A 23,578-nucleotide genomic window follows, 5' to 3' on the forward strand; every position below is an offset into this window, starting at 1 on the left:
ATTCCAGGAGATAACCCTGAGAAACTATTTCTAGCGCCCAGGGATCCTGAACATCTCTTGCCCAAGCCTGAGCAAAGAGAGAGAGTCTGCCCCCCACTAGATCCGGTCCCGGATCGGGGGCTACTCTTTCATGCTGTTTTGTTAGCAGCGGCAGGCTTCTTGGCCTGCTTACCCTTGTTCCAGCCTTGCATCGGTTTCCAGGCTGGTTTGGGTTGTGAGGCATTACCCTCTTGCTTAGAGGATGCAGAATTAGAGGCCGGTCCGTTCCTGAAATTGCGAAAGGAACGAAAATTAGACTTATTTTTGGCCTTGAAAGGCCTATCTTGTGGAAGGGCGTGGCCCTTTCCTCCAGTGATGTCTGAAATAATCTCTTTCAATTCTGGTCCAAATAGAGTTTTACCTTTGAAAGGGATGTTAAGTAATTTTGTCTTGGATGACACATCTGCTGACCAAGACTTTAGCCAAAGCGCTCTGCGCGCCACGATAGCAAACCCTGAATTTTTCGCCGCTAATCTAGCTAATTGCAAAGCGGCATCTAAAATAAAAGAGTTAGCCAACTTAAGTGCGTGAACTCTGTCCAGAACCTCCTCATATGGAGTCTCTCTACTAAGCGAGTTTTCAAGTTCCTCGAACCAGAACCACGCTGCTGTAGTGACAGGAACAATGCACGAAATGGGTTGTAGAAGGTAACCTTGCTGTACAAAAATCTTTTTAAGCAAACCCTCCAACTTTTTATCCATAGGATCTTTGAAAGCACAACTATCTTCTATAGGAATAGTAGTGCGTTTGTTTAGAGTAGAAACTGCCCCCTCGACCTTAGGGACTGTCTGCCATAAGTCCTTTCTGGGGTCGACCATAGGAAATAATTTCTTAAATATAGGGGGGGGGACAAAAGGTATGCCGGGCTTTTCCCACTCCTTATTTACTATGTCCGCCACCCGCTTGGGTATAGGAAAAGCGTCGGGGTGCACCGGAACCTCTAGGAACTTGTCCATCTTGCATAATTTCTCTGGAATGACCAAGTTGTCACAATCATCCAGAGTAGATAACACCTCCTTAAGCAGTGCGCGGAGATGTTCTAATTTAAATTTAAATGTCACAACATCAGGTTCAGCTTGTTGAGAAATTTTTCCTGAATCTGAAATTTCCCCATCTGACAAAACCTCCCTCATGGCCCCTTCAGATTGGTGTGAGGGTATGACAGAACAATTATCATCAGCGCCCTCCTGCTCTTCAGTGTTTAAAACAGAGCAATCGCGCTTTCTCTGATAAGTAGGCATTTTGGATAAAATATTTGCTATGGAGTTATCCATTACAGCCGTTAATTGTTGCATGGTAATAAGCATGGGCGCACTAGATGTACTAGGGGCCTCCTGTGTGGGCAAAACTGGTGTAGACACAGTAGGGGATGATGTAGTATGTTTACTCCCCTCATCTGAGGAATCATCTTGGGCAATTTCATTATCTGTGGCAGTACTGTCCTTACTTTGTTTGGACGCTATGGCACAATTATCACATAAATTTAAATGGGGAGACACATTGGTTTTCATACATATAGAACATAGCTTATCCGAAGGCACAGACATGTTAAAACAGGCTTGAAATTGTCAACAAAGCACAAAAAACGTTTTAAAACAAAACCATTACTGTCTCTTTAAATTTTAAACAGAAACCACTTTATTACTGAATATGTGAAAAAGTATGAAGGAATTGTTCAAAAATTACCAAATTTTCACCACAGTGTCTTAAAGCATTAAGAGTATTGCACACCAAATTTCAGAGCTTTAACCCTTAAAATAACGGAACCGGAGCAGTTTACAAATTTAACCCCTATACAGTCCCAGCTATAGTCTTTGCTGAGACCCAACCAAGCCCAGAGGGGAATACGATACCAATTGACGCCTTCTAGAAGCTTTTCCAGTAAATTTCAGATCCTCACACATGCATCTGCATGCCCTGCTCTCAAAAAACAACTGCGCAATAATGGCGCGAAAATGAGGCTCAGTCTACAACTAGGAAGGCCCCCTGACTGGAAAAGGTGTCTAACATAGTGCCTGCCGTTTAATAAACGTTCCCCAAGTTTATAAATGCGAATTGTCAGCATAAAGATGAATAAAATGCCCCAATAAAGCAAACGATTTAGCCCATAAAAATGTCCACCAGTTTTTTAGCCCATATTAAGCCCTTTATTCTGTTTGTTTGACTAAGAAAATGGCTTACCGGTCCCCATGAGGGGAAATGACAGCCTTCCAGCATTACATGGTCTTGTTAGAAATATGGCTAGTCATACCTTAAGCAGAAAAGTCTGCTAACTGTTTCCCCCAACTGAAGTTACTTCATCTCAACAGTCCTATGTGGAAACAGCAATCGATTTTAGTTACTGTCTGCTAAAATCATCTTCCTCTCACAAACAGAAATCTTCATCCTTTTCTGTTTCAGAGTAAATAGTACATACCAGCACTATTTTAAAATAACAAACACTTGATAGAAGAATAAAAACTACATTTAAACACCAAAAAACTCTTAACCATCTCCGTGGAGATGTTGCCTGTGCAACGGCAAAGAGAATGACTGGGGTGGGCGGAGCCTAGGAGGGACTATATGGCCAGCTTTGCTGGGACTCTTTGCCATTTCCTGTTGGGGAAGAGATATTCCCACAAGTAAGGATGACGCCGTGGACCGGACACACCAATGTTGGAGAAAGAAAGATATTTTACCTCAAAAGTTCCTCAGTAGCCACCTCCCATTGTAAAGGATTTCTAAGCAGCATTTTAGTGTGTCTGTCCTAGGACAGCTTAGGGGATGAGCCTCGTGAACTCTCATATTATTTCACCAATCAGGTAACGGAAGCTTACTATGAAATCTCATGAGAGTTAAGTCAAATCTCATGAGATCACAGTAAGAGTTCATGACCTCAGCACTGCTGATGCCGATTGGCTGCTGTTCATTTCTTCATTTTTTTTTTATTTTTACCTGCAGCTGGGAGCAGCTAAGTATAACTTTTTAAACAGAACTTACTCTGCTGAGCTGAGGAGATTGTGAGGTAAAATATCTTCCTTTTTTACATAGAGATGCTCAGGTGATATTTTCCTGTCAGCTTTTTACAGTTATACTGCATCAGTTTCAAGTGATTTAGCATTTGAGTATTATGTCCCTTTAAGTATTTCTCTCATACTTAATAATAAACCTTGTTTTGTATTAAATATGTATGACATAATTGTTCGAATAGTGATTTAAAGGGATACAGTCTATGAGCTGGTGCACAAAGGTCTATATGTATGTGTTTTTACTTATATATGTATAAATATACAGATGTCTATGCAGAAAGGGACTCAGCGAGTCTCTGACTCATGTGATAACATTTTACTTTCAACTTCCAATACGAATACAAGGATAGGAGCACTATAGATTTAACTTGAGCGGAGTTAGCACTCAGTAGTGCTTATATTTATTTGCTTCTATTGTAATCTAGCCCTTAGTTATTCATACATGAGCTGCTCGCTGACTTGTGTCTGTTGTGTAACCATCTGATAAATATAACTTATTTACATGACACAAAATGATATAAACCTGAGCTACTCACTAACCTGTGTCTGCTGTGTAACCATCTGATAAATATAACTTATTTACATACATGACACACAATGATATAAACCTGAGTCTCACTAACATGTGTCTGCTGTGTAACCATCTGATAAATATAACTGTTATTTACATGACACAAAATGATATAAACCTGAGCTACTCACTAACCTGTGTCTGCTGTGTAACCATCTGATAAATATAACTGTTATTTACATGGGACAAAATGATATAATCCTGAGCTACTCACTAACATGTGTCTGCTGTGTAACCATCTGATAAATATAACTGTTATTTACATGACACAAAATGATATAAACCTGAGTCTCACTAACCTGTGTCTGCTGTGTAACCATCTGATAAATATAACTGTTATTTACATGACACAAAATGATATAAGCCTGAGCTACTCACTAACCTGTGTCTGCTGTGTAACCATCTGATAAATATAACTGTTATTTACATGAGACATAATGATATAAACCTGAGCTACTCACTAACCTGTGTCTGCTGTGTAACCATCTGATAAATATAACTTATTTACATGACACAAAATGATATAAACCTAAGCTGCTCACTAACCCGTGTCTGCTGTGTAACCATCTGATAAATATAACTGTTATTTACATGACACAAAATGATATAAACCTGAGCTACTCACTAACCTGTGTCTGCTGTGTAACCATCTGATAAATATAACTGTTATTTACATGACACAAAATGATATAATCCTGAGCTACTCACTAACCTGTGTCTGCTGTGTAACCATCTGATAAATATAACTGTTATTTATATGAGACAAAATGATATAAACCTGAGCTACTCACTAACCTGTGTTTGCTGTGTAACCATCTGATAAATATAACTGTTATTTATATGAGACAAAATGATATAAACCTGAGCTACTCACTAACCTGTGTCTGCTGTGTAACCATCTGATAAATATAACTGTTATTTACATGACACAAAATGATATAAACCTGAGCTACTCACTAACCTGTGTCTGCTGTGTAACCATCTGATAAATATAACTTATTTACATGAGACAAAATGATATAATCCTGAGCTACTCACTAACCTGTGTCTGCTGTGTAACCATCTGATAAATATAACTTATTTACACGAGACAAAATTATATAATCCTGAGCTACTCCCTAAGCTGTGTCTGCTGTGTAACCATCTGATAAATATAACTGTTATTTACATGAGACATAATGATATAAACCTGAGCTATTCACTAACCTGTGTCTGCTGTGTAACCATCTGATAAATATAACTTATTTACATGACACAAAATGATATAAACCTGAGCTACTCACTAACCTGTGTCTGCTGTGTAACCATCTGATAAATATAACTTATTTACAGGACACAAAATGATATAAACCTGAGCTACTCACTAACATGTGTCTGCTGTGTAACCATCTGATAAATATAACTGTTATTTACATGAGACAAAATGATATAAACCTGAGCTACTCACTAAGCTGTGTCTGCTGTGTAACCATCTGATAAATATAACTTATTTACATGAGACAAAATGATATAAACCTGAGCTACTCACTAAGCTGTGTAACCATCTGATAAATATAACTGTTATTTACATGAGACAAAATATTAAAAACCTGAGTTACTCACTAACCTGTGTCTGCTGTGTAACCATCTGATAAATATAACTGTTATTTACATGACACACAATGATATAAACCTGAGCTACTCACTAACCTGTGTCTGCTGTGTAACCATCTGATAAATATAACTGTTATTTACATGAGACAAAATGATATAAACCTGAGCTACTCACTAAGCTGTGTCTGCTGTGTAACCATCTGATAAATATAACTGTTATTTACATGAGACAAAATGATATAAACCTGAGTCTCACTAACCTGTATCTGCTGTGTAACCATCTGATAAATATAACTGTTATTTACATGACACAAAATGATATAAACCTGAGTTACTCACTAACCTGTGTCTGCTGTGTAACCATCTGATAAATATAACTTATTTACATGACACAAAATGATATAAACCTGAGTCTCACTAACCTGTGTCTGCTGTGTAACCATCTGATAAATATAACTGTTATTTACATGAGACATAATGATATAAACCTGAGCTACTCACTAAGCTGTGTCTGCTGTGTAACCATCTGATAAATATAACTGTTATTTACATGAGACAAAATGATATAAACCTGAGCTACTCACTAACCTGTGTCTGCTGTGTAACCATCTGATAAATATAACTGTTATTTACAAGAGGCAAAATGTCACTATCACAGAATATTCCCTTTACTCAACCCCTTAATGACAGGCGTAGCCTGTACGTCTGTGGTCGTTTTTGGGTTTAACTAGCGCAACTTCCCTGGCAAAGCTGTGCTAGGACTGCATACCGGAGGCAAGACCTGCGCTATATCCGGCAGATGTTTGAGGGTAATGTGTTATTTAGCGCTAATCACCTGTAGCCATATTTATAGGAACTTCATCCTCCTCAGTCTTCACGTGATCACACACATACGGTTCTCCTCTGTGCTCAACCGCTGAGCCATCTGAAGGTGTCACATCCATACAGCCTGTACAATAAGAATATACATGTATATGTGTAAGTTGTTTGTAGTACTCGTGGGATGTATCAATGTATCTCTCATTATATATAACGAAAAATCATGTGATGACCACAAAAATTACTATGTGCACACAAGAGAATTATTTAGTAGACTATCACACTTACTATGCACACTCACCTGTAGCTCACGTACCTCACACACAATATATGTGCACACTCACTTGTAACTCACATACCTCACACACAATATATGTGCACACTCACCTGTAACTCACATACCTCACAACACAATATATGTGCACACTCACCTGTAACTTACGTACCTCACACACAATATATGTGCACACTCACCTGTAACTCACATACCTCACACACAATATATGTGCACACTCACCTGTAACTCACATACCTCACACACAATATATGTGCACACTCACCTGTAACTCACATACCTCACACACAATATATGTGCACACTCACCTGTAACTCACATACCTCACACACAATATATGTGCACACTCACCTGTAACTCACGTACCTCACACACAATATATGTGCACACTCACCTGTAACCCACAACATACATGCACAACCACCTCGTGTACACTCACCTGTAACCCACACATACACACAACACCCATGCTACCTTCATCCCTCAGACACATGCACATTCAGCTGTATCCTGTGTCCCTGATACACAACAGACATGCACACTCATCAGTAACACTCATGCACACTCATCTGTTACCCATGTCTCTCAGACACAACATACGTGTACACTTACCTGTGACCTGCATCCCTCAGACACAACACACGTGCACACTCATCTGTATCCTGTGTCCCTCAGACACAGCACAAGTGCTCACCTACCTGGGCTGATACGGTCACTGGTTTCCTCATTAGGGTCTCCCAGCTGATGCCTCACACACAGATATTCTGGTATTTCAGCTTTCACTATATCAGCTTTATCTTCATCTGTACAAATAAAGAAGATTCAGTTTTTTTATCACATGATCTAGTTTTTTATAACTTTACCATAAAACAGTTTGTGTATTTCCCTGATAGACAATAGCACCAAATGCACACATTCTCCTCCTTTCCCACCTCTCATCCTTTATTTTTATTTTTTTTACTTGTAATTTTTATTGGATTTTTGTAACAAAAGGGTAAGAGATACAACAATTGTACGAGTCAATCGTACTTGAAATGTAAATACATCAGAACAAGAAGAGTACGCAATACAATCATGACGTTAATACCAAATTAAAAGGGGATAGCAGAATTCCAATGGGACACAAAGTAACATCAAGAGGGGGGTGGGGTAAGGGAGGGACTGGGGAAAAGAGAGAGGAGTATGCTAGAAGGCCTTTAGGGGGAGGGAGAGGGTCATGAGAGAAGCCAGTTCAGATTTACAGAGATATGGCCAGGGTTCTGTCGGTGTGATTGGGGGTGTACTGAAACCTAGGGAGCCAGAGAGTGTCAAACCTGCTTTTCCAATCGGACCAGGTTAGTTAGAAGAAATCAGACCTACCAGAGGCATAATAAATGATCTTCTCCATAGAGTATATGTAGGCCATAGTAGATACAATATCCGACCAGGCCGGGGGAAGGGATCGTTTCCAAGATCTCGCTATGTTAAGTTTAACTGCTGACAGGAGATAGACACTAAGGGAGCCATAATGTTTGGGGAGTTTACATGTGCCTAGGTGGAAAAGGGACGTCTCGGGTGTTCTAGGTAGATTGATACCTAAGCTGGCTAGTGTAGAAAAGCATTTGTGCCAGATGGGTTTGAGTCTGGGGCAACTCCACCAAATGTGGATCATGTCACCTATATGTGAGCAATCTCTCCAACAGGTGGGGGAGGCCCCAGGGAAAATTTTTGCGAGTCGAGCTAGGACATAGTACCAATGCGTGAGTACCTTTATGTAGGTTTCTAGGATGGTAATGCAATGGAGGGTTTTCTTTGTCAATAGGAGCGTGCGTTGCCACTCCTCGAGGGGTTTCATGAAGTCTAACCTCCGTTCCCATTTTAAAATATGTTGAGCTTTATCAGCTGGGGCAGCACCTTCCATGAGGGTGTAATGTAAGGATAATGGTTTGCCTAGCCTGAGCCCCTGTTGCCATCTAGCTTCCCAAATGGTGAGTTGCCGAGGCAAAGAGGGTTTGAAACCCCATCTGGACAGCAGGCTAATGACCCTTGAGTGTTCAAACTTCATATACGGTGGGGTGGACGGGGGGGGACATTAAGTTGGTTAAAGGAGGAGAAGGCTACTTGAGGAGAGGTAGACCAAAGGTCCGACACTCTCGTGACACCTAGCCCAAGCAGTCGGGTGTGAGTCGGGTAGGCCTGACAAGAGGCCGGCAATGGAAGTAATTGGAGACGGGTGGGGAACCACCTTAGGGTTATGTCGTAGGCGGCCCCAGGCGGACAGACATTCCCGTACAATCGGGTTTGTGACGCCTAGGTTCCTCCTACAGTGGGGTGGCGTCCATATTAGGTCCCTCAGAGCAAGATTGTGTGGTAGGGAGGCTTGTTCGATTGTTCTCCATTTGCAATCCGACCCCTTAACTCCCCATTGGGAGATGTGGGTGAGCATAGCGGCATCCGCATACCTAAAAATAGAGGGGGAAGCCACACCACCATGCATTCTAGGCTATTGTAGAATGTTATGGGCAACTCTAGGGGGCTTGCCCTGCCAAATGTACTTAGTACAAGCGCTCTGGAACTGTATAAGAAGGGTTCTGGGCACCCCGATTGGGAGACAGCGAAGGGCATATGTAAGTTTAGGAAGGTAGCTCATTTTTAGGGCCGCTATGCGGCCCAACCAGGAGACACATTTGAAATTCCACCTCGAAGGCAGGGACCGAAGCTCGGCTAATAGGGGTTTGAAATTGTCATCAATAATTTGGGGGAGAGAGTCGGACAGTTTAACTCCGAGGTGGGAGACAAACTTATGGCTAGGGATAAACTTGTATTTTTCACATAGGCTTCTGGAGACCTCTTCAGGGAACCCGGATATAAATATTTCCGATTTTGAGTGGTTTAACTTATAGTGCGACATGGTACTAAACGCCTCGAGGAGGGATAGGAGTCTCTGGATCTCACTCATGGGTCTGGAAAGGAACAAAGTAGTATCGTCGGCAAATAGGGCCACTTTATGGACCGTGCCGTGCAGGGTAATTCCCGATATCTCCTTATCCGCCCTAATTGCCGCGGCCAAAGGTTCCATGGCTAACGCAAACAGGATCGGGGAGAGGGGGCAACCCTGTCGGGTGCCATTGGAGATAGAAAAGGGGGTGGGGTCAAATCCCAATCCTCTTACTGAGGCTATTGGGGAGGAATATAAGGCCTTAACTGCGCGTATGATTTGCGTGGGGAACTGGAAGTTCTCTAAGACCCGCCAGAGGTACTCCCATCTGATGTGGTCAAAGGCCTTCTCAGCATCGAGAGAAAGCACCGCGAGTGGCCTATCAAGTCTCTTGGCTTCTAGTAGGATGTCAAGGAGCCTCCTGGTGTTGTCCGGGCCCTCTCTCCCTGGAATAAAACCAACTTGGTCCGGGTCGATAAGTGCTGGGAGCAATTTTGCTAACCGGTTAGCAAGAATTTTGGCGTAAATCTTAACGTCAGTATTGATGAGCGAAATGGGTCGGTAATTAGCGCATAGGGTTGGGTCTTTATTGGGTTTAGGGATAGTAATGATAGAGGCCTCTAAAAATTCTCTGTCAAATTTCCCTGTGGACATTGCCTTATTGAAGAATCTGGTGAGCATAGGGACGAGTTCTTCCAGGTATGTCTTGTAAAAAATAGCCGTAAAGCCGTCCGGTCCGGGGGCTTTAAGGGACTTCAGCTTTTTAATGACCAGCTTGACCTCTTGGCCAGTGATCGGAGTGTCAATACACTCTATATGAGTTTTGTCCAGGGTGGGGAGTTTTAAAGATTGGAGGAATGAACTTATGTTTTCCGAGGGGGCTTTCCCGATTGTCGTCGTGTCACCTATATTATAGAGTTCAGAGTAGAACTTATTAAACTGTTGGCCAATTTGGAAGGGGAGTCTAAAAGATTGTGTGCCCTGCTTGATTTCGTGGATGCAGGAGGCACCCGTGCGTTGCCTAATTTTATTGGCAAGTAAAGAGTCTGCTTTATTGCCTTTGGAATACAAGAGGTGTTTTAAACGACGGAGATTAGATTGCGTCCTGTGGAATTCTAGCTGGCAGATGTGCCGCCTAATATCTTCTACTTCGTATTTGTGTGCTATGGGATCTGAGATCCGTCGTTGGGTCTCAAGGACCCGCAGTCTACAATGTGCCTGGGATAGGGAGAGGCCTGCCTGCTTCCTGAGGTGAGCATGCTTGCGGATGAAGAGGCCTCGAAGGGTAGCCTTGAACGCTCCCCATATTGTGTTTTCGCTAACATCTGGGGTATCATTAGTCTGGAGGGTGAAGCGGATCTCCTTCCTGATCTCCTCTCTGAATGGGACATCCGAAAGAAGATGGTGCGGCAGCCTCCAAGGGGCTCTGGTCCTAGTAGTGTGGCTGGAGACTATATCTAGGGTGACAAGTTCATGATCCGACCATGGGCAGGAATGTATGCTCGCAGAGCGGACCAGATCCAGATCCATGGGGTGACAAAAGAAATAGTCCAACCTAGAGTATGTAGCGTGTGGGTGGGAGAAGTGGGTGAAGTCCTTGTCTAGAGGATGTAGGGACCTCCAAATATCAAAGTAAGTAAACTGGCACATAAGTTCCCTGAATCTGCGACTGGTTGGGTCGCAGCTGGAGGAAAGTCTTTTAGAAGGGCTAGTTTTCCTATCTATTTTCCCATCCCACACCATGTTTAGGTCACCTGCAAGGATTACCCTGCCCTGTTTGACTTTATCCACATGCAGGAGAACTTTCCTGAGGTACCTAGGCTGGAGCGAGTTCGGGAGATAGACTGAAACCAGAGTATATGTGACGTGGTCTAGATTGCAAATAAGAATGAGGTATCTGGCTTGAGGGTCTCTAAAGATGAAGAGGCGTTCATAGGCCACTCTTTTGTGTATTAGAATGGCTACTCCTCTGGCTTTTTTGGTGAAGGAGGATGCCTCGAAAACTGGGTATTCCCTAGATGTATGAAGAGGAGGGGAGTCCGCTAACAGGTGCGTCTCTTGGAGAAAAGCTACATCTGCCCTATGATGGCGCAGGGAGCGGGACAGGAGGCATCTCTTGCCCACAGTATTAAGGCCTCTAACATTGTGGGTAAGGAACCTGAGGGAGGCCATTTAGAGATCTGTTACGAGGATGGAGGGAAGGATAGGGATCAAAGATTTGGTAGGGGGGGATGGGGGATGAAGGGAAGCAAGTGGAAGTAGTCCACCTATGTGGGGCCCTGGGATGGGCACCAAAAATTGGGGGGGGAGTTAACCTTGTCTGAGAGGTAGAGGGACTAGTGCAAGTAGCCCCGCTCTTCTGCAAAAACGAAACAAAATAACTAAGTAAACATATAAATACTCTGGCTCTATTTAGAGCTAGATACAGTAACATTAAACAGGTAAATGAATAACAGTATGTGAAAATGACATTGATAGTTAAGTGTGGTTCAACACCCTCAAGTAGGTGAGGCTGGAGGCCTCATAATGTGGTCAGGGGGGTTAGGTTTTGGTCGCTTCGGCCTCTGTTCTTTAATGGACCACTCCGGAGCTGTGACCCGCAATCTGGAGCGGACCTCTTGCTGGTTGTCAGGGGCAGTTTGGAGGCCCCAGTTGGCTAATAGAGTGCCCCCCATAGAGGGTGAGGTAATAATGTGGGTTTGGTTGTCCCTTGTCACAATCAATTTAGTGGGGAATCCCCACCTATATTTGATCCTTGCTTTCCTCAGTTGAGTGGTAATTGGGGCATAGAGTTTTCACTGTTGCAATGTATGTGAGGAGAGGTCGGGTAAGAGTTGGATATCCTTGAAATTATCCGGTAGAGTGGGTTTACTGTATGCCGCTTGCATCAACCGGTCTTTAAAGGTAAAGTGGTGGAAGCAGACCACTACATCCCTCGGCTTGTCTGATGAAACTGAACGTGGCCCGAGAGCCCTGTGGGCCCTTTCCATAGTATGCATGTTGCCCTCCAACGGGCCCAAGAATGCAGCGAACAAAGAGATGAGGTACTCCTGTAAGCTACCCGTGGTAACCGACTCTGGGATGCCTCTGAACCTGATGTTGTTCCTCCTAGCCCTATCCTCCATATCTGCTAGCTTTAGCTCAAGTTGGGAGATTTGTTCGGCAAGATTTTCTGCATAGGCTAGTAGGTTCGAGTTGTCGGTAGCTAGATCATCTTGTTGTCGTTCAAGTGAGTTTACTCTATCGCCAATTTCCAAAATTTCTTTTTTAAGTTCAGCTGAACTTCTCTGACTCTCAGTGGTGATAGATTTGGTCTGGGCTGCTAAGAGTTTCTGCAGGGTACTTTCGGTAATGTAATGATTGAGGTGGGCAACAGACTGAGAGCTCAATTGGGAACCCTCATCTTGCGACTCAGGATCACTAACGTCCTTGTTCACAGGAGTAGACACCTTGTGTGGCTGAGAGAAATGGTCAAGAACGGTCTTTTTTGAGGCCGCTTGGGACTTGGCATTTTTTCTAGCAGAGTGCGACATATTTGGCAAAATAGGAGGACCAAAGGAAGGATCGTTCAGTCACAATGGAGGACCACCCTGACCACTTATACACAGATGAATCGTTAAACCACTGGAATAATCGCATAGACAGAGAAAAGTATCTAGGTTATCACATAAGTTTAAACTTCAACACCTAGTTAGAGCATTGGCGGTAAATGTTACACTGTAAGAGCGGGGCCAGCACAGCCCTCGGCATAAATTACACCTGGCACATGATGTGAAACCCTTACATCAATGATAGAGATGGTTCAGTAAGTGGACCGTGTGATGGTAATTTGTGACGGCTCCCAAGAGCCCCCACGCGCCTCAGGGAGGGGGGATACGACCAAGAGGAAGGGGAAAAGGAGAGTGGAAGTGACCAACCCAGACAAGCTGGGCCGGAAAGGGGGAGGCGCGAGGGGGACTAATGCAGCCAGTCCCGTTCAGCGAAACTTGTAGGGATACCTCAACAAACACAGTGTAGAGAAGACAGGAAATAGTATACACCAATATTTAGAGCAATACTAGGTATTAAAAGCCCTGCAAGTGATTAAGGCAAGATGGTGGGGAATACTGTGGCATGAGTATTGGGGCCTAAGTAATCAAGGGCCACAGCCAATGAGTTATAACTTAATTTAGAGGGAGAAGGGGATACAACACAAAGGAAGGGGGTGGGTAGGTGGAAGTGACCAGCCCGTCACGTGGGTGGGCCAGAAGTGTGGGGGTTTACAGATTTTCAAGCTGGTTTAAATATTTTCAACAGGCTACTTCCCAGTTGACCAGCAATAGTCCCCTGCAATTGCTCAGGTTATGCTAAAGCTAATTAAGTGATCCTTAGTAGGGCCATACAATGAGAGAACCACTGTGCTGAGCCTTCGGAGCTGTGTAAACTGTCGGGGCGGTGATGTCCCAGGTCAATGACCAGTAAGGGCCCCTAACAATCTGTATAGCAATCGGTAATAGGCTGTGGACCCTGGGATAACTCCAATTACTCAAAGAAGGACACAGGCCTGGGCCATAAATACTAGGGGGCAGTTATGGGTGGTGCTGTACTGGGAACCTGTAGGAGAAAATATGTGTTAACAAGCAGAAATGAATTGAACACTCCACTTTGGCACAAGGCTCAAAGACAATGTTGCTGACGCAGCAGCTTTAAGCATATAGTTAAAATGACAAGTCTGTGCAAAAAAAACAAGTTAAATACTTCATATGACTGCCCAGGAGCTGTCTAAAGTAAATGCATAGGAAAATGTCCACCTCAGAGCTGTAGGATGCCTCCACTATATACAGTTAAAGCACTGCTATGTACTTCCTCACTGATGGCTCATAAGTGATCTAATTTAGGCCAGGGAAAGAAAAAGAAGGTAGGCCGTGAGCCTGCAGGGTGCTGCATGCAGAAGGTCTCAAGGGGCAAGCTCAGAGATTATTGGTAAGGTACAGTCTCTGTTTTCTTGTATTATAGATTAAAGTCAGTGTGTAATATATTGACTAAGTCTTGCACGCTGCTTTGTTGTACAATGAGTTCCCCTAAATGAATATTGGGCAAGAATGGCTGCTCACCTACATCTAATCAAAATTGCTGGGGAACTGAATCTTATGAGAGCTTGCGTGAGTCTGTACTCAGCACTGTGGTTGGAGTTGTATGGGTCCAAAATCTGAGGATTGGGCTTACAGACTTAGCAGAACAGAACCCCCTTGGCAATATTTAAAAGGACCTGTATTGTGGGTCCCTCAGTGACCAGAGGTCCAGCGTGATCTCTAAACTGAAGAGCCTGCAGGGTTTCTTCTGTGTCTCCCGGCTGGACCGGGGAAGGAATAGCCTCAGATGGGTGTCCGGCGAGTGGGCTAGATCTCAATTCGGCTTTAGATGCCGGTCCTTTCCCACCCAAGACTCACCCCTATCGGAGTCTGAAGTACAGGAGCTGGAGGTAAAATGGCGGCCGTTCGCGCCGCTCCGATGTTTCTGTGTCTTCTCAGCGGGTGGTGGCTGGGCGTCCTAGGGAGCACAAGAGGGTCTTCTTACTGCAGACCAGTGCTACAGATCTGGTGTTAGCCTCGAGTTCGTTGTAGCGGGCGACCAGGTCTTCTTGGGTCTCCTGCGTTCACAGAGTTTTACTCCGTCGCCTGCTTGCAGAGGGGTTTTCCCCCGGGCTCCGGTCCCAGAGCTCGTCTCTGTTGTAGTGATTACAACTCCGGAGAGGAATCTCTACCCTCCGGAGCTGTCTGCAAATCTCCTGCTGTCAGGCCACGCTGTTTTGCTCCAGGGGAGTCTTTAGGAACTAGCTCTGGGTTGGGATCTAGTAGCTAGAAAGGGCCACTATCCTCGGTTCTAAAGTGCCTACAGTGAGGTGTAAAGGTATAGGCTTATTGATGTTAGCCTCCACAAGTAAAAACTAATACTTTCTGTCAGCTTTTTTAAATGAAATAAACTTATTCGTGATGGAGCTCTCCTTCAAGGCTGCCACTCTGCTCTGCAGTTAACTCCACCCCCCCTCATCCTTTATTTTTACAGTGAGCCTCTATATTCCGGTATAAAACTACACCAAGAACTAAACAAGGGTTAAACTCATGTTGTTATCTGCGCTTATAAACCAGACAGTAAACTACAAGGGAGAGCAGTAAGTAGCTGTGTGCACAGCCCCGGCAGACTCTCACGTATTACTACTCACCGGCAGGGAGGGAGCAATGTATTTCAGTCTGATGACTATTCATGTCATCTGTCTCATCCTCTTCCTTCACATTTAATAGCCCAGTGCCCGGGTTTTCCTCTAGACGCCCTGTAATTACAGCAGGAAGTTACCTGATAGAGCACAGTACAGGGGGTAAAAATTTTGTAGGTTTTTTCTTTTTTTACAATAATATCCTAAAGCCTAATAATCTAGACAATAAAATCAAGCTTTGTATTAAATGCAGACACTTACAGCACTGAGTAACATTGAATCACTTTTGGGAAGAAATTGGCACAGATTTTATAGAATACGGTTTAAATAATAAAAAAATTAAGTACAGTAGCACAGCTAAGAAGAAAAAAAATCCCAATTGAAAAGGTTAACAGGTACCAGTTATGGACCCAAATAAACCAGCGTCTTGGAAAAGTGTAGTTACATTGTATGTATCCAACTACTTGATCCAACTTAACCTGTGACTATCTCAATATGCTCTCACGACAAGCACTGCTGTCAAACATAAAGCACACTCCTGAGACTACTTCAGTGTGCTCCCATGACAATCACTGCTACCTCCTATAGAGCATGATCCTGTACCTACCTCAGTATGCTCTCATTACAAACACTGCTGCCTCCTATAGAGCATGATCCTGTACCAACCTCAGTATGCTCTCATTACAATCACTGCTGCCTCATATAGAGCATGAACCTGTACCTACCTCAGTATGCTCCCATGACAATCACTGCTGCCTCCTATAGAGCATGATCCTGTACCTACCTCAGTATGCTCTCATTACAAACACTGCTGCCTCATATAGAGCATGATCCTGTACCTACCTCAGTATGCTCTCATTACAATCATTGCTGCCTCATATCTTGCACGCTCCTGTACCTACCTCAGTATGCTCTCATTACAAACACTGCTGCCTCATATAGAGCATGATCCTGTACCTACCTCAGTATGCTCTCATGACAAACACTGCTACCATATATAGAGGGCGCTCCTGTACCTACCTCAGTATGCTCTCATTACAAACACTGCTGCCTCATATAGAGCATGATCCTGTACCTACCTCAGTATGCTCTCATTACAATCACTGCTGCCTCATAGAGCATGATCCTGTACCTACCTCAGTATGCTCTCATTGCAATCACTGCTGCCTCATATAGAGCATGATCCTGTGCCTATCTCAGTATGCTCTCATGACAAACATTGCTGCCATACATAGAGTGCGCTCCTGAGCCTAATTCAGTATGCTCTCATGACAAGCACTGCTATATATACAGCACACTCCTGTGCCTACCTCAGTATGCTCTCATCACAAGCACTGCTGCTATATATACAGCACGCTCCTGTGCCTACCTCAGTATGCTCTCATGACAAACACTTCTGGAATATAAAGAGCACACTCCTGTGCCTACCTCAGTATGCTCTCATCACAAGCACTGCAGCTATATATACAGCACACTCCTGTGCCTACCTCAGTATGCTCTCATGACAAGCACTGCTACCATATATACTGTACACTCCTGTGCCTACCTCAGTATGCTCTTGTGACAAGCACTGCTGCCATATATACAGCACACTCCTGTGCCTACCTCAGTATGCTCTCATGACAAGCACTGCTGCTATATATACAGCACACTCCTGTGCCTACCTCAGTATGCTCTCATGACAAGCACTGCTGCTATATATACAGCACACTCCTGTGCCTACCTCAGTATGCTCTCATGACAAACACTGCTGCTATATATACAGCACACTCCTGTACCTACCTCAGTATGCTCTCATGACAAGCACTGCTGCTATATATACAGCACACTCCTGTGCCTACCTCAGTATGCTCTCATGACAAGCACTACTGCTATATATAAAGCACACTCCTGTGCCTACCTCAGTATGCTCTCATGACAAGCACTGCTGCTATATATACAGCACACTCCTGTGCCTACCTCAGTATGCTCTCATGACAAGCACTGCTGCTATATATACAGCATACTCCTGTGCTACCTCAGTATGCTCTTATGACAAACAGTGCTGCTATATATACAGCACACTCCTGTACCTACCTCAGTATGCTCTTACGAAAAGTACTTCTCCCATATATAGACACAACAGATAATGTAAAGCTCAGCACCTGGAACTCCCATCTGGGGTAGTGCACGTAGGACTGGAGCCACGGCCAAAGCTTCTAACAGGTATAGCAAAATGTGTAGAGTCCACAGCACTATGAATAAGCATTTGTTTATTAAAGCATAACATGTGCACATCTACCTGTCTGTTGTGCTTTAATAAACAGATGCTTATTCATAGTGCTTTGGACTTTAAACCTTTTTGTCATATAAAGACAGTGCTCCTGTGCCTACCTCTATATAGTCTAACGACAAGCACTGCCGTCATATATAAAGCACGTTCCTGTTCTACCTCAGTATGCTATTATGACAAGCACTACTGTCATGTATAGAGTGCGCTCCTGAGCCTTGTCTCATGACAATATATAGAGCATGTTGCTGTGCCTACTTCAGTATGATCTCATGACAAACACTGCTGCTATATATACAGCACACTCCTGTACCTACCTCAGTATGCTCTCATGACAAGCACTGCTGCTATATATACAGCACACTCCTGTACCTACCTCAGTATGCTCTCATGACAAGCACTGCTGCTATATATACAGCACACTCCTGTACCTACTTCAGTATGATCTCATGACAAACACTGCTGCTATATATACAGCACACTCCTGTGCCTACCTCAGTATGCTCTCATGACAAGCACTACTGCTATATATACAGCACACTCATGTACCTACCTCAGTATGCTCTCATGACAAACACTACTGCTATATATACAGCACACTCCTGTACCTACCTCAGTATGCTCTCATGACAAACACTACTGCTATATATACAGCACACTGCTGTGCCTACCTCAGTATGCTCTCATGACAAACACTACTGCTATATATACAGCACACTCCTGTACCTACCTCAGTATGCTCTCATGACAAACACTACTGCTATATATACAGCACACTCCTGTGCCTACCTCAGTATGCTCTCATGACAAGCACTACTGCTATATATACAGCATACTCCTGTACCTACCTCAGTATGCTCTCATGACAAGCACTGCTGCCATATATACAGCACACTCCTGTACCTATCTCAGTATGCTCTCATGACAACCACTGCTGCCATATATATAGCACACTCCTGTACCTACCTCAGTATGCTCTCATGACAAGCACTACTGTACCTACCTCAGTATGCTCTCATGACAAGCACTACTGCTATATATACAGCACACTCCTGTACCTACCTCAGTATGCTCTCATGACAAGCACTACTGCTATATATACAGCACACTCCTGTGCCTACCCCAGTATGCTCTCATGACAAGCACTACTGCTATATATACAGCATGCTCCTGTACCTACCCCAGTATGCTCTCATGACAAGCACTACTGCTATATATACAGCACACTCCTGTACCTACCCCAGTATGCTCTCATGACAAGCACTACTGCTATATATACAGCACACTCCTGTGCCTACCCCAGTAAGCTCTCATGACAAGCACTGCTGCTATATATACAGCACACTCCTGTGCCTACCTCAGTATGCTCTCATGACAAACACTGCTACTATATATACAGCACACTCCTGTGCCTACCTCAGTATGCTCTCATGACAAACACTGCTGCTATATATACAGCACACTCCTGTGCCTACCTCAGTATGCTCTCATGACAAGCACTGCTACCATATATACAGCACACTCCTGTGCCTACCTCAGTATGCTCTCATGACAAGCACTGCTGCTATATATACAGCACACTCCTGTGCCTACCTCAGTATGCTCTCATGACAAGCCCTGCTGCTATATATACAGCACACTCCTGTGCCTACCTCAGTATGCTCTCATGACAAGCACTACTGCCATATATATAGCCCACTCCTGTGCCTACCTCAGTATGCTCTCATGACAAGCACTGCTGCTATATATACAGCACACTCCTGTACCTACCTCAGTATGCTCTCATGACAAGCACTACTGCCATATATACAGCACACTCCTGTGCCTACCTCAGTATGCTCTCATGACAAGCACTGCTGCTATATATACAGCACACTCCTGTACCTACCTCAGTATGCTCTCATGACAAACACTGCTGCTATATATACAGCACACTCCTGTGCCTACCTCAGTATGCTCTCATGACAAGCACTGCTGCCATTTATACAGCACACTCCTGTGCCTACCTCAGTATGCTCTCATGACAAGCACTGCTGCTATATATACAGCACACTCCTGTGCCTACCTCAGTATGCTCTCATGACAAGCACTACTGCTATATATATAGCACACCCCTGTGCCTACCTCAGTATGCTCTCATGACAAGCACTACTGCCATATATACAGCACACTCCTGTGCCTACCTCAGTATGCTCTCATGACAAGCACTGCTGCTATATATACAGCACACTCCTGTACCTACCTCAGTATGCTCTCATGACAAACACTGCTGCTATATATACAGCACACTCCTGTGCCTACCTCAGTATGCTCTCATGACAAGCACTGCTGCCATTTATACAGCACACTCCTGTGCCTACCTCAGTATGCTCTCATGACAAGCACTGCTGCTATATATACAGCACACTCCTGTGCCTACCTCAGTATGCTCTCATGACAAGCACTACTGCTATATATATAGCACACCCCTGTGCCTACCTCAGTATGCTCTCATGACAAGCACTGCTGCTATATATACAGCACACTCCTGTGCCTACCTCAGTATGCTCTCATGACAAGCACTACTGCCATATATACAGCACACTCCTGTGCCTACCTCAGTATGCTCTCATGACAAGCACTGCTGCTATATATACAGCACACTCCTGTACCTACCTCAGTATGCTCTCATGACAAGCACTACTGCCATATATACAGCACACTCCTGTGCCTACCTCAGTATGCTCTCATGACAAGCACTGCTGCTATATATACAGCACACTCCTGTGTCTACCTCAGTATGCTCTCATGACAAGCACTGCTGCTATATATACAGCACACTCCTGTACCTACCTCAGTATGCTCTCATGACAAACTCTGCTGCTATATATACAGCACACTCCTGTACCTACCTCAGTATGCTCTCATGACAAACACTGCTGCTATATATACAGCACACTCCTGTGCCTACCTCAGTATGCTCTCATGACAAACACTGCTGCCATTTATACAGCACACTCCTGTGCCTACCTCAGTATGCTCTCATGATAAGCACTGCTGCTATATATACAGCACACTCCTGTGCCTACCTCAGTATGCTCTCATGACAAGCACTACTGCTATATATAGCACACCCCTGTGTCTACCTCAGTATGCTCTCATGACAAGCACTGCTGCTATATATACAGCATGCTCCTGTATCTACCTCAGTATGTTCTCATGACAAGCACTGCTGCTATATATACAGCACACTCCTGTACCTACCTCAGTATGCTCTCATGACAAGCACTGCTGCTATATATATACAGCACGCTCCTGTGCCTACCTCAGTATGTTCTCATGACAAGCACTGCTGCTATATATACAGCACGCTCCTGTGCCTACCTCAGTATGCTCTCATGACAAGCACTGCTGCTATATATACAGCACACTCCTGTGCCTACCCCAGTATGCTCTCATAACAAGCACTGCTGGCATATATACAGCACACTCCTGTGCCTACCTCAGTATGCTCTCATGACAAGCACTGCTGCTATATATACAGCACACTCCTGTACCTACCTCAGTATGCTCTCATGACAAACACTACTGCTATATATACAGCACACTCCTGTACCTACCTCAGTATGCTCTCATGACAAGCACTGCTGCCATATATACAGCACACTTCTGTACCTACCTCAGTATGCTCTCATGACAAACACTGCTACCATATATACAGCACACTCCTGTGCCTACCTCAGTATGCTCTCATGACAAGCACTGCTGCTATATATACAGCACACTCCTGTGCCTACCTCAGTATGCTCTCATGACAAGCACTGCTGCTATATATACAGCACACTCCTGTACCTACCTCAGTATGCTCTCATGACAAGCACTGCTGCTATATATACAGCACACTCCTGTAACTACCTCAGTATGCTCTCATGACAAGCACTGCTGCTATATATACAGCACACTCCTGTGCCTACCTCAGTATGCTCTCATGACAAACACTGCTGCTATATATACAGCACACTCCTGTGCCTACCCCAGTATGCTCTCATGACAAGCACTGCTGCTATATATACAGCATACTCCTGTACCTACCTCAGTATGCTCTCATGACAAGCACTGCTGCACATATAGAGCATGCTCCTGAATCTACATTTCGATGCTCTAACGACAAACACTGCTGTCACGTATAGAGCACGCTTGTGAGCCTACTTCAGTATACTCTGATGACAAGCACTGCTGTCACGTATAGAGCACGCTTGTGAGTCTACTTCAGTATACTCTGATGACAAGCACTGCTGTCACGTATAGAGCACGCTTGTGAGCCTACTTCAGTATACTCTGATGACAAGCACTGCTGTCACGTATAGAGCACGCTTGTGAGCCTACTTCAGTATACTCTGATGACAAACACTGCTGCCACGTATAGAGCACGCTTGTGAGCCTACTTCAGTATACTCTGATGACAAACACTGCTGCCACGTATAGAGCACACTTGTGAGCCTACTTCAGTATACGCTGATGACAAGCACTGCTGTCACGTATAGAGCACACTTGTGAGCCTACTTCAGTATACTCTGATGACAAGCACTGCTGTCACGTATAGAGCATGCTTGTGAGCCTACTTCAGTATACGCTGATGACAAGCACTGCTGTGACGTATAGAGCACACTTGTGAGCCTACTTCAGTATACTCTGATGACAAGCACTGCTGTCACGTATAGAGCACACTTGTGAGCCTACTTCAGTATACGCTGATGACAAGCACTGCTGTCACGTATAGAGCACACTTGTGAGCCTACTTCAGTATACTCTGATGACAAGCACTGCTGTCACGTATAGAGCACGCTTGTGAGCCTACTTCAGTATACTCTGATGACAAACACTGCTGTCACGTATAGAGCACACTTGTGAGCCTACTTCAGTATACGCTGATGACAAGCACTGCTGTCACGTATAGAGCACACTTGTGAGCCTACTTCAGTATACTCTGATGACAAGCACTGCTGTCACGTATAGAGCACACTTGTGAGCCTACTTCAGTATACTCTGATGACAAGCACTGCTGTCACGTATAGAGCACGCTTGTGAGCCTACTTCAGTATACTCTGATGACAAGAACTGCTGTCACGTATAGAGCACACTTGTGAGCCTACTAAAGTATACGCTGATGACAAGCACTGCTGTCACGTATAGAGCACACTTGTGAGCCTACTTCAGTATACTCTGATGACAAGCACTGCTGTCACGTATAGAGCACACTTGTGAGCCTACTTCAGTATACTCTGATGACAAGAACTGCTGTCACGTATAGAGCACACTTGTGAGCCTACTAAAGTATACGCTGATGACAAGCACTGCTGTCACGTATAGAGCACACTTGTGAGCCTACTAAAGTATACGCTGATGACAAGCACTGCTGTCACGTATAGAGCACACTTGTGAGCCTACTAAAGTATACGCTGATGACAAGCACTGCTGTCACGTATAGAGCACACTTGTGAGCCTACTTCAGTATACTCTGATGACAAGCACTGCTGTCACGTATAGCTTGCACTCCGATTTCATCAGCTGGTGTTGTACAATTCAAGCACACCAGAGTAAGACATTCTGCCAAGGGCCTACAAAAACAAAACAAACAAAAAAACATGTTTAGACATTTTTTTATAAGAAATTGGCAACTTGTGCAATAGCTGCTTAGTAGGTACACTTTGCATGGAGCTTACCTACCAATAAGAGCTCCTCACGCAGAGACTGGACATGAGCACATAGTGTCATCTGGTCATTAACAACAAGAGTAAAGCAAGATTTTATACACTGCGTAGTAGAGGCTTCTGTACATTACCAATATACCCCAGAGCCAGAAGGTTTTTTTTTCACTTTCTGGAATGAGATTTT

The 23,578-nt window shown here is 44.1% G+C and overlaps 1 protein-coding gene across 2 annotated transcripts in view; it reads right to left on the bottom strand.

Annotated features, from left to right (window-relative positions):
* LOC128657305 (gastrula zinc finger protein XlCGF26.1-like) overlaps positions 1-23,578 on the bottom strand; it is a 98,398-nt gene that overhangs the window by 66,200 nt on the left and 8,620 nt on the right. For both annotated transcript variants that reach the window (XM_053711598.1, XM_053711597.1), the window contains exons 2-4: positions 15,445-15,552; positions 7,024-7,128; positions 6,047-6,160 (exon numbers count right to left, since the gene is read on the bottom strand). In XM_053711598.1, coding sequence (XP_053567573.1) covers positions 6,047-6,160; positions 7,024-7,128; positions 15,445-15,487 — 262 coding nt within the window. In that variant the 5' untranslated portion in view covers positions 15,488-15,552. The remainder of the gene's footprint in view (positions 1-6,046; positions 6,161-7,023; positions 7,129-15,444; positions 15,553-23,578) is intronic.

Source organism: Bombina bombina, chromosome 4 (genome assembly GCF_027579735.1).
Source record: "Bombina bombina isolate aBomBom1 chromosome 4, aBomBom1.pri, whole genome shotgun sequence".
Lineage (NCBI taxonomy): Eukaryota > Metazoa > Chordata > Amphibia > Anura > Bombinatoridae > Bombina > Bombina bombina.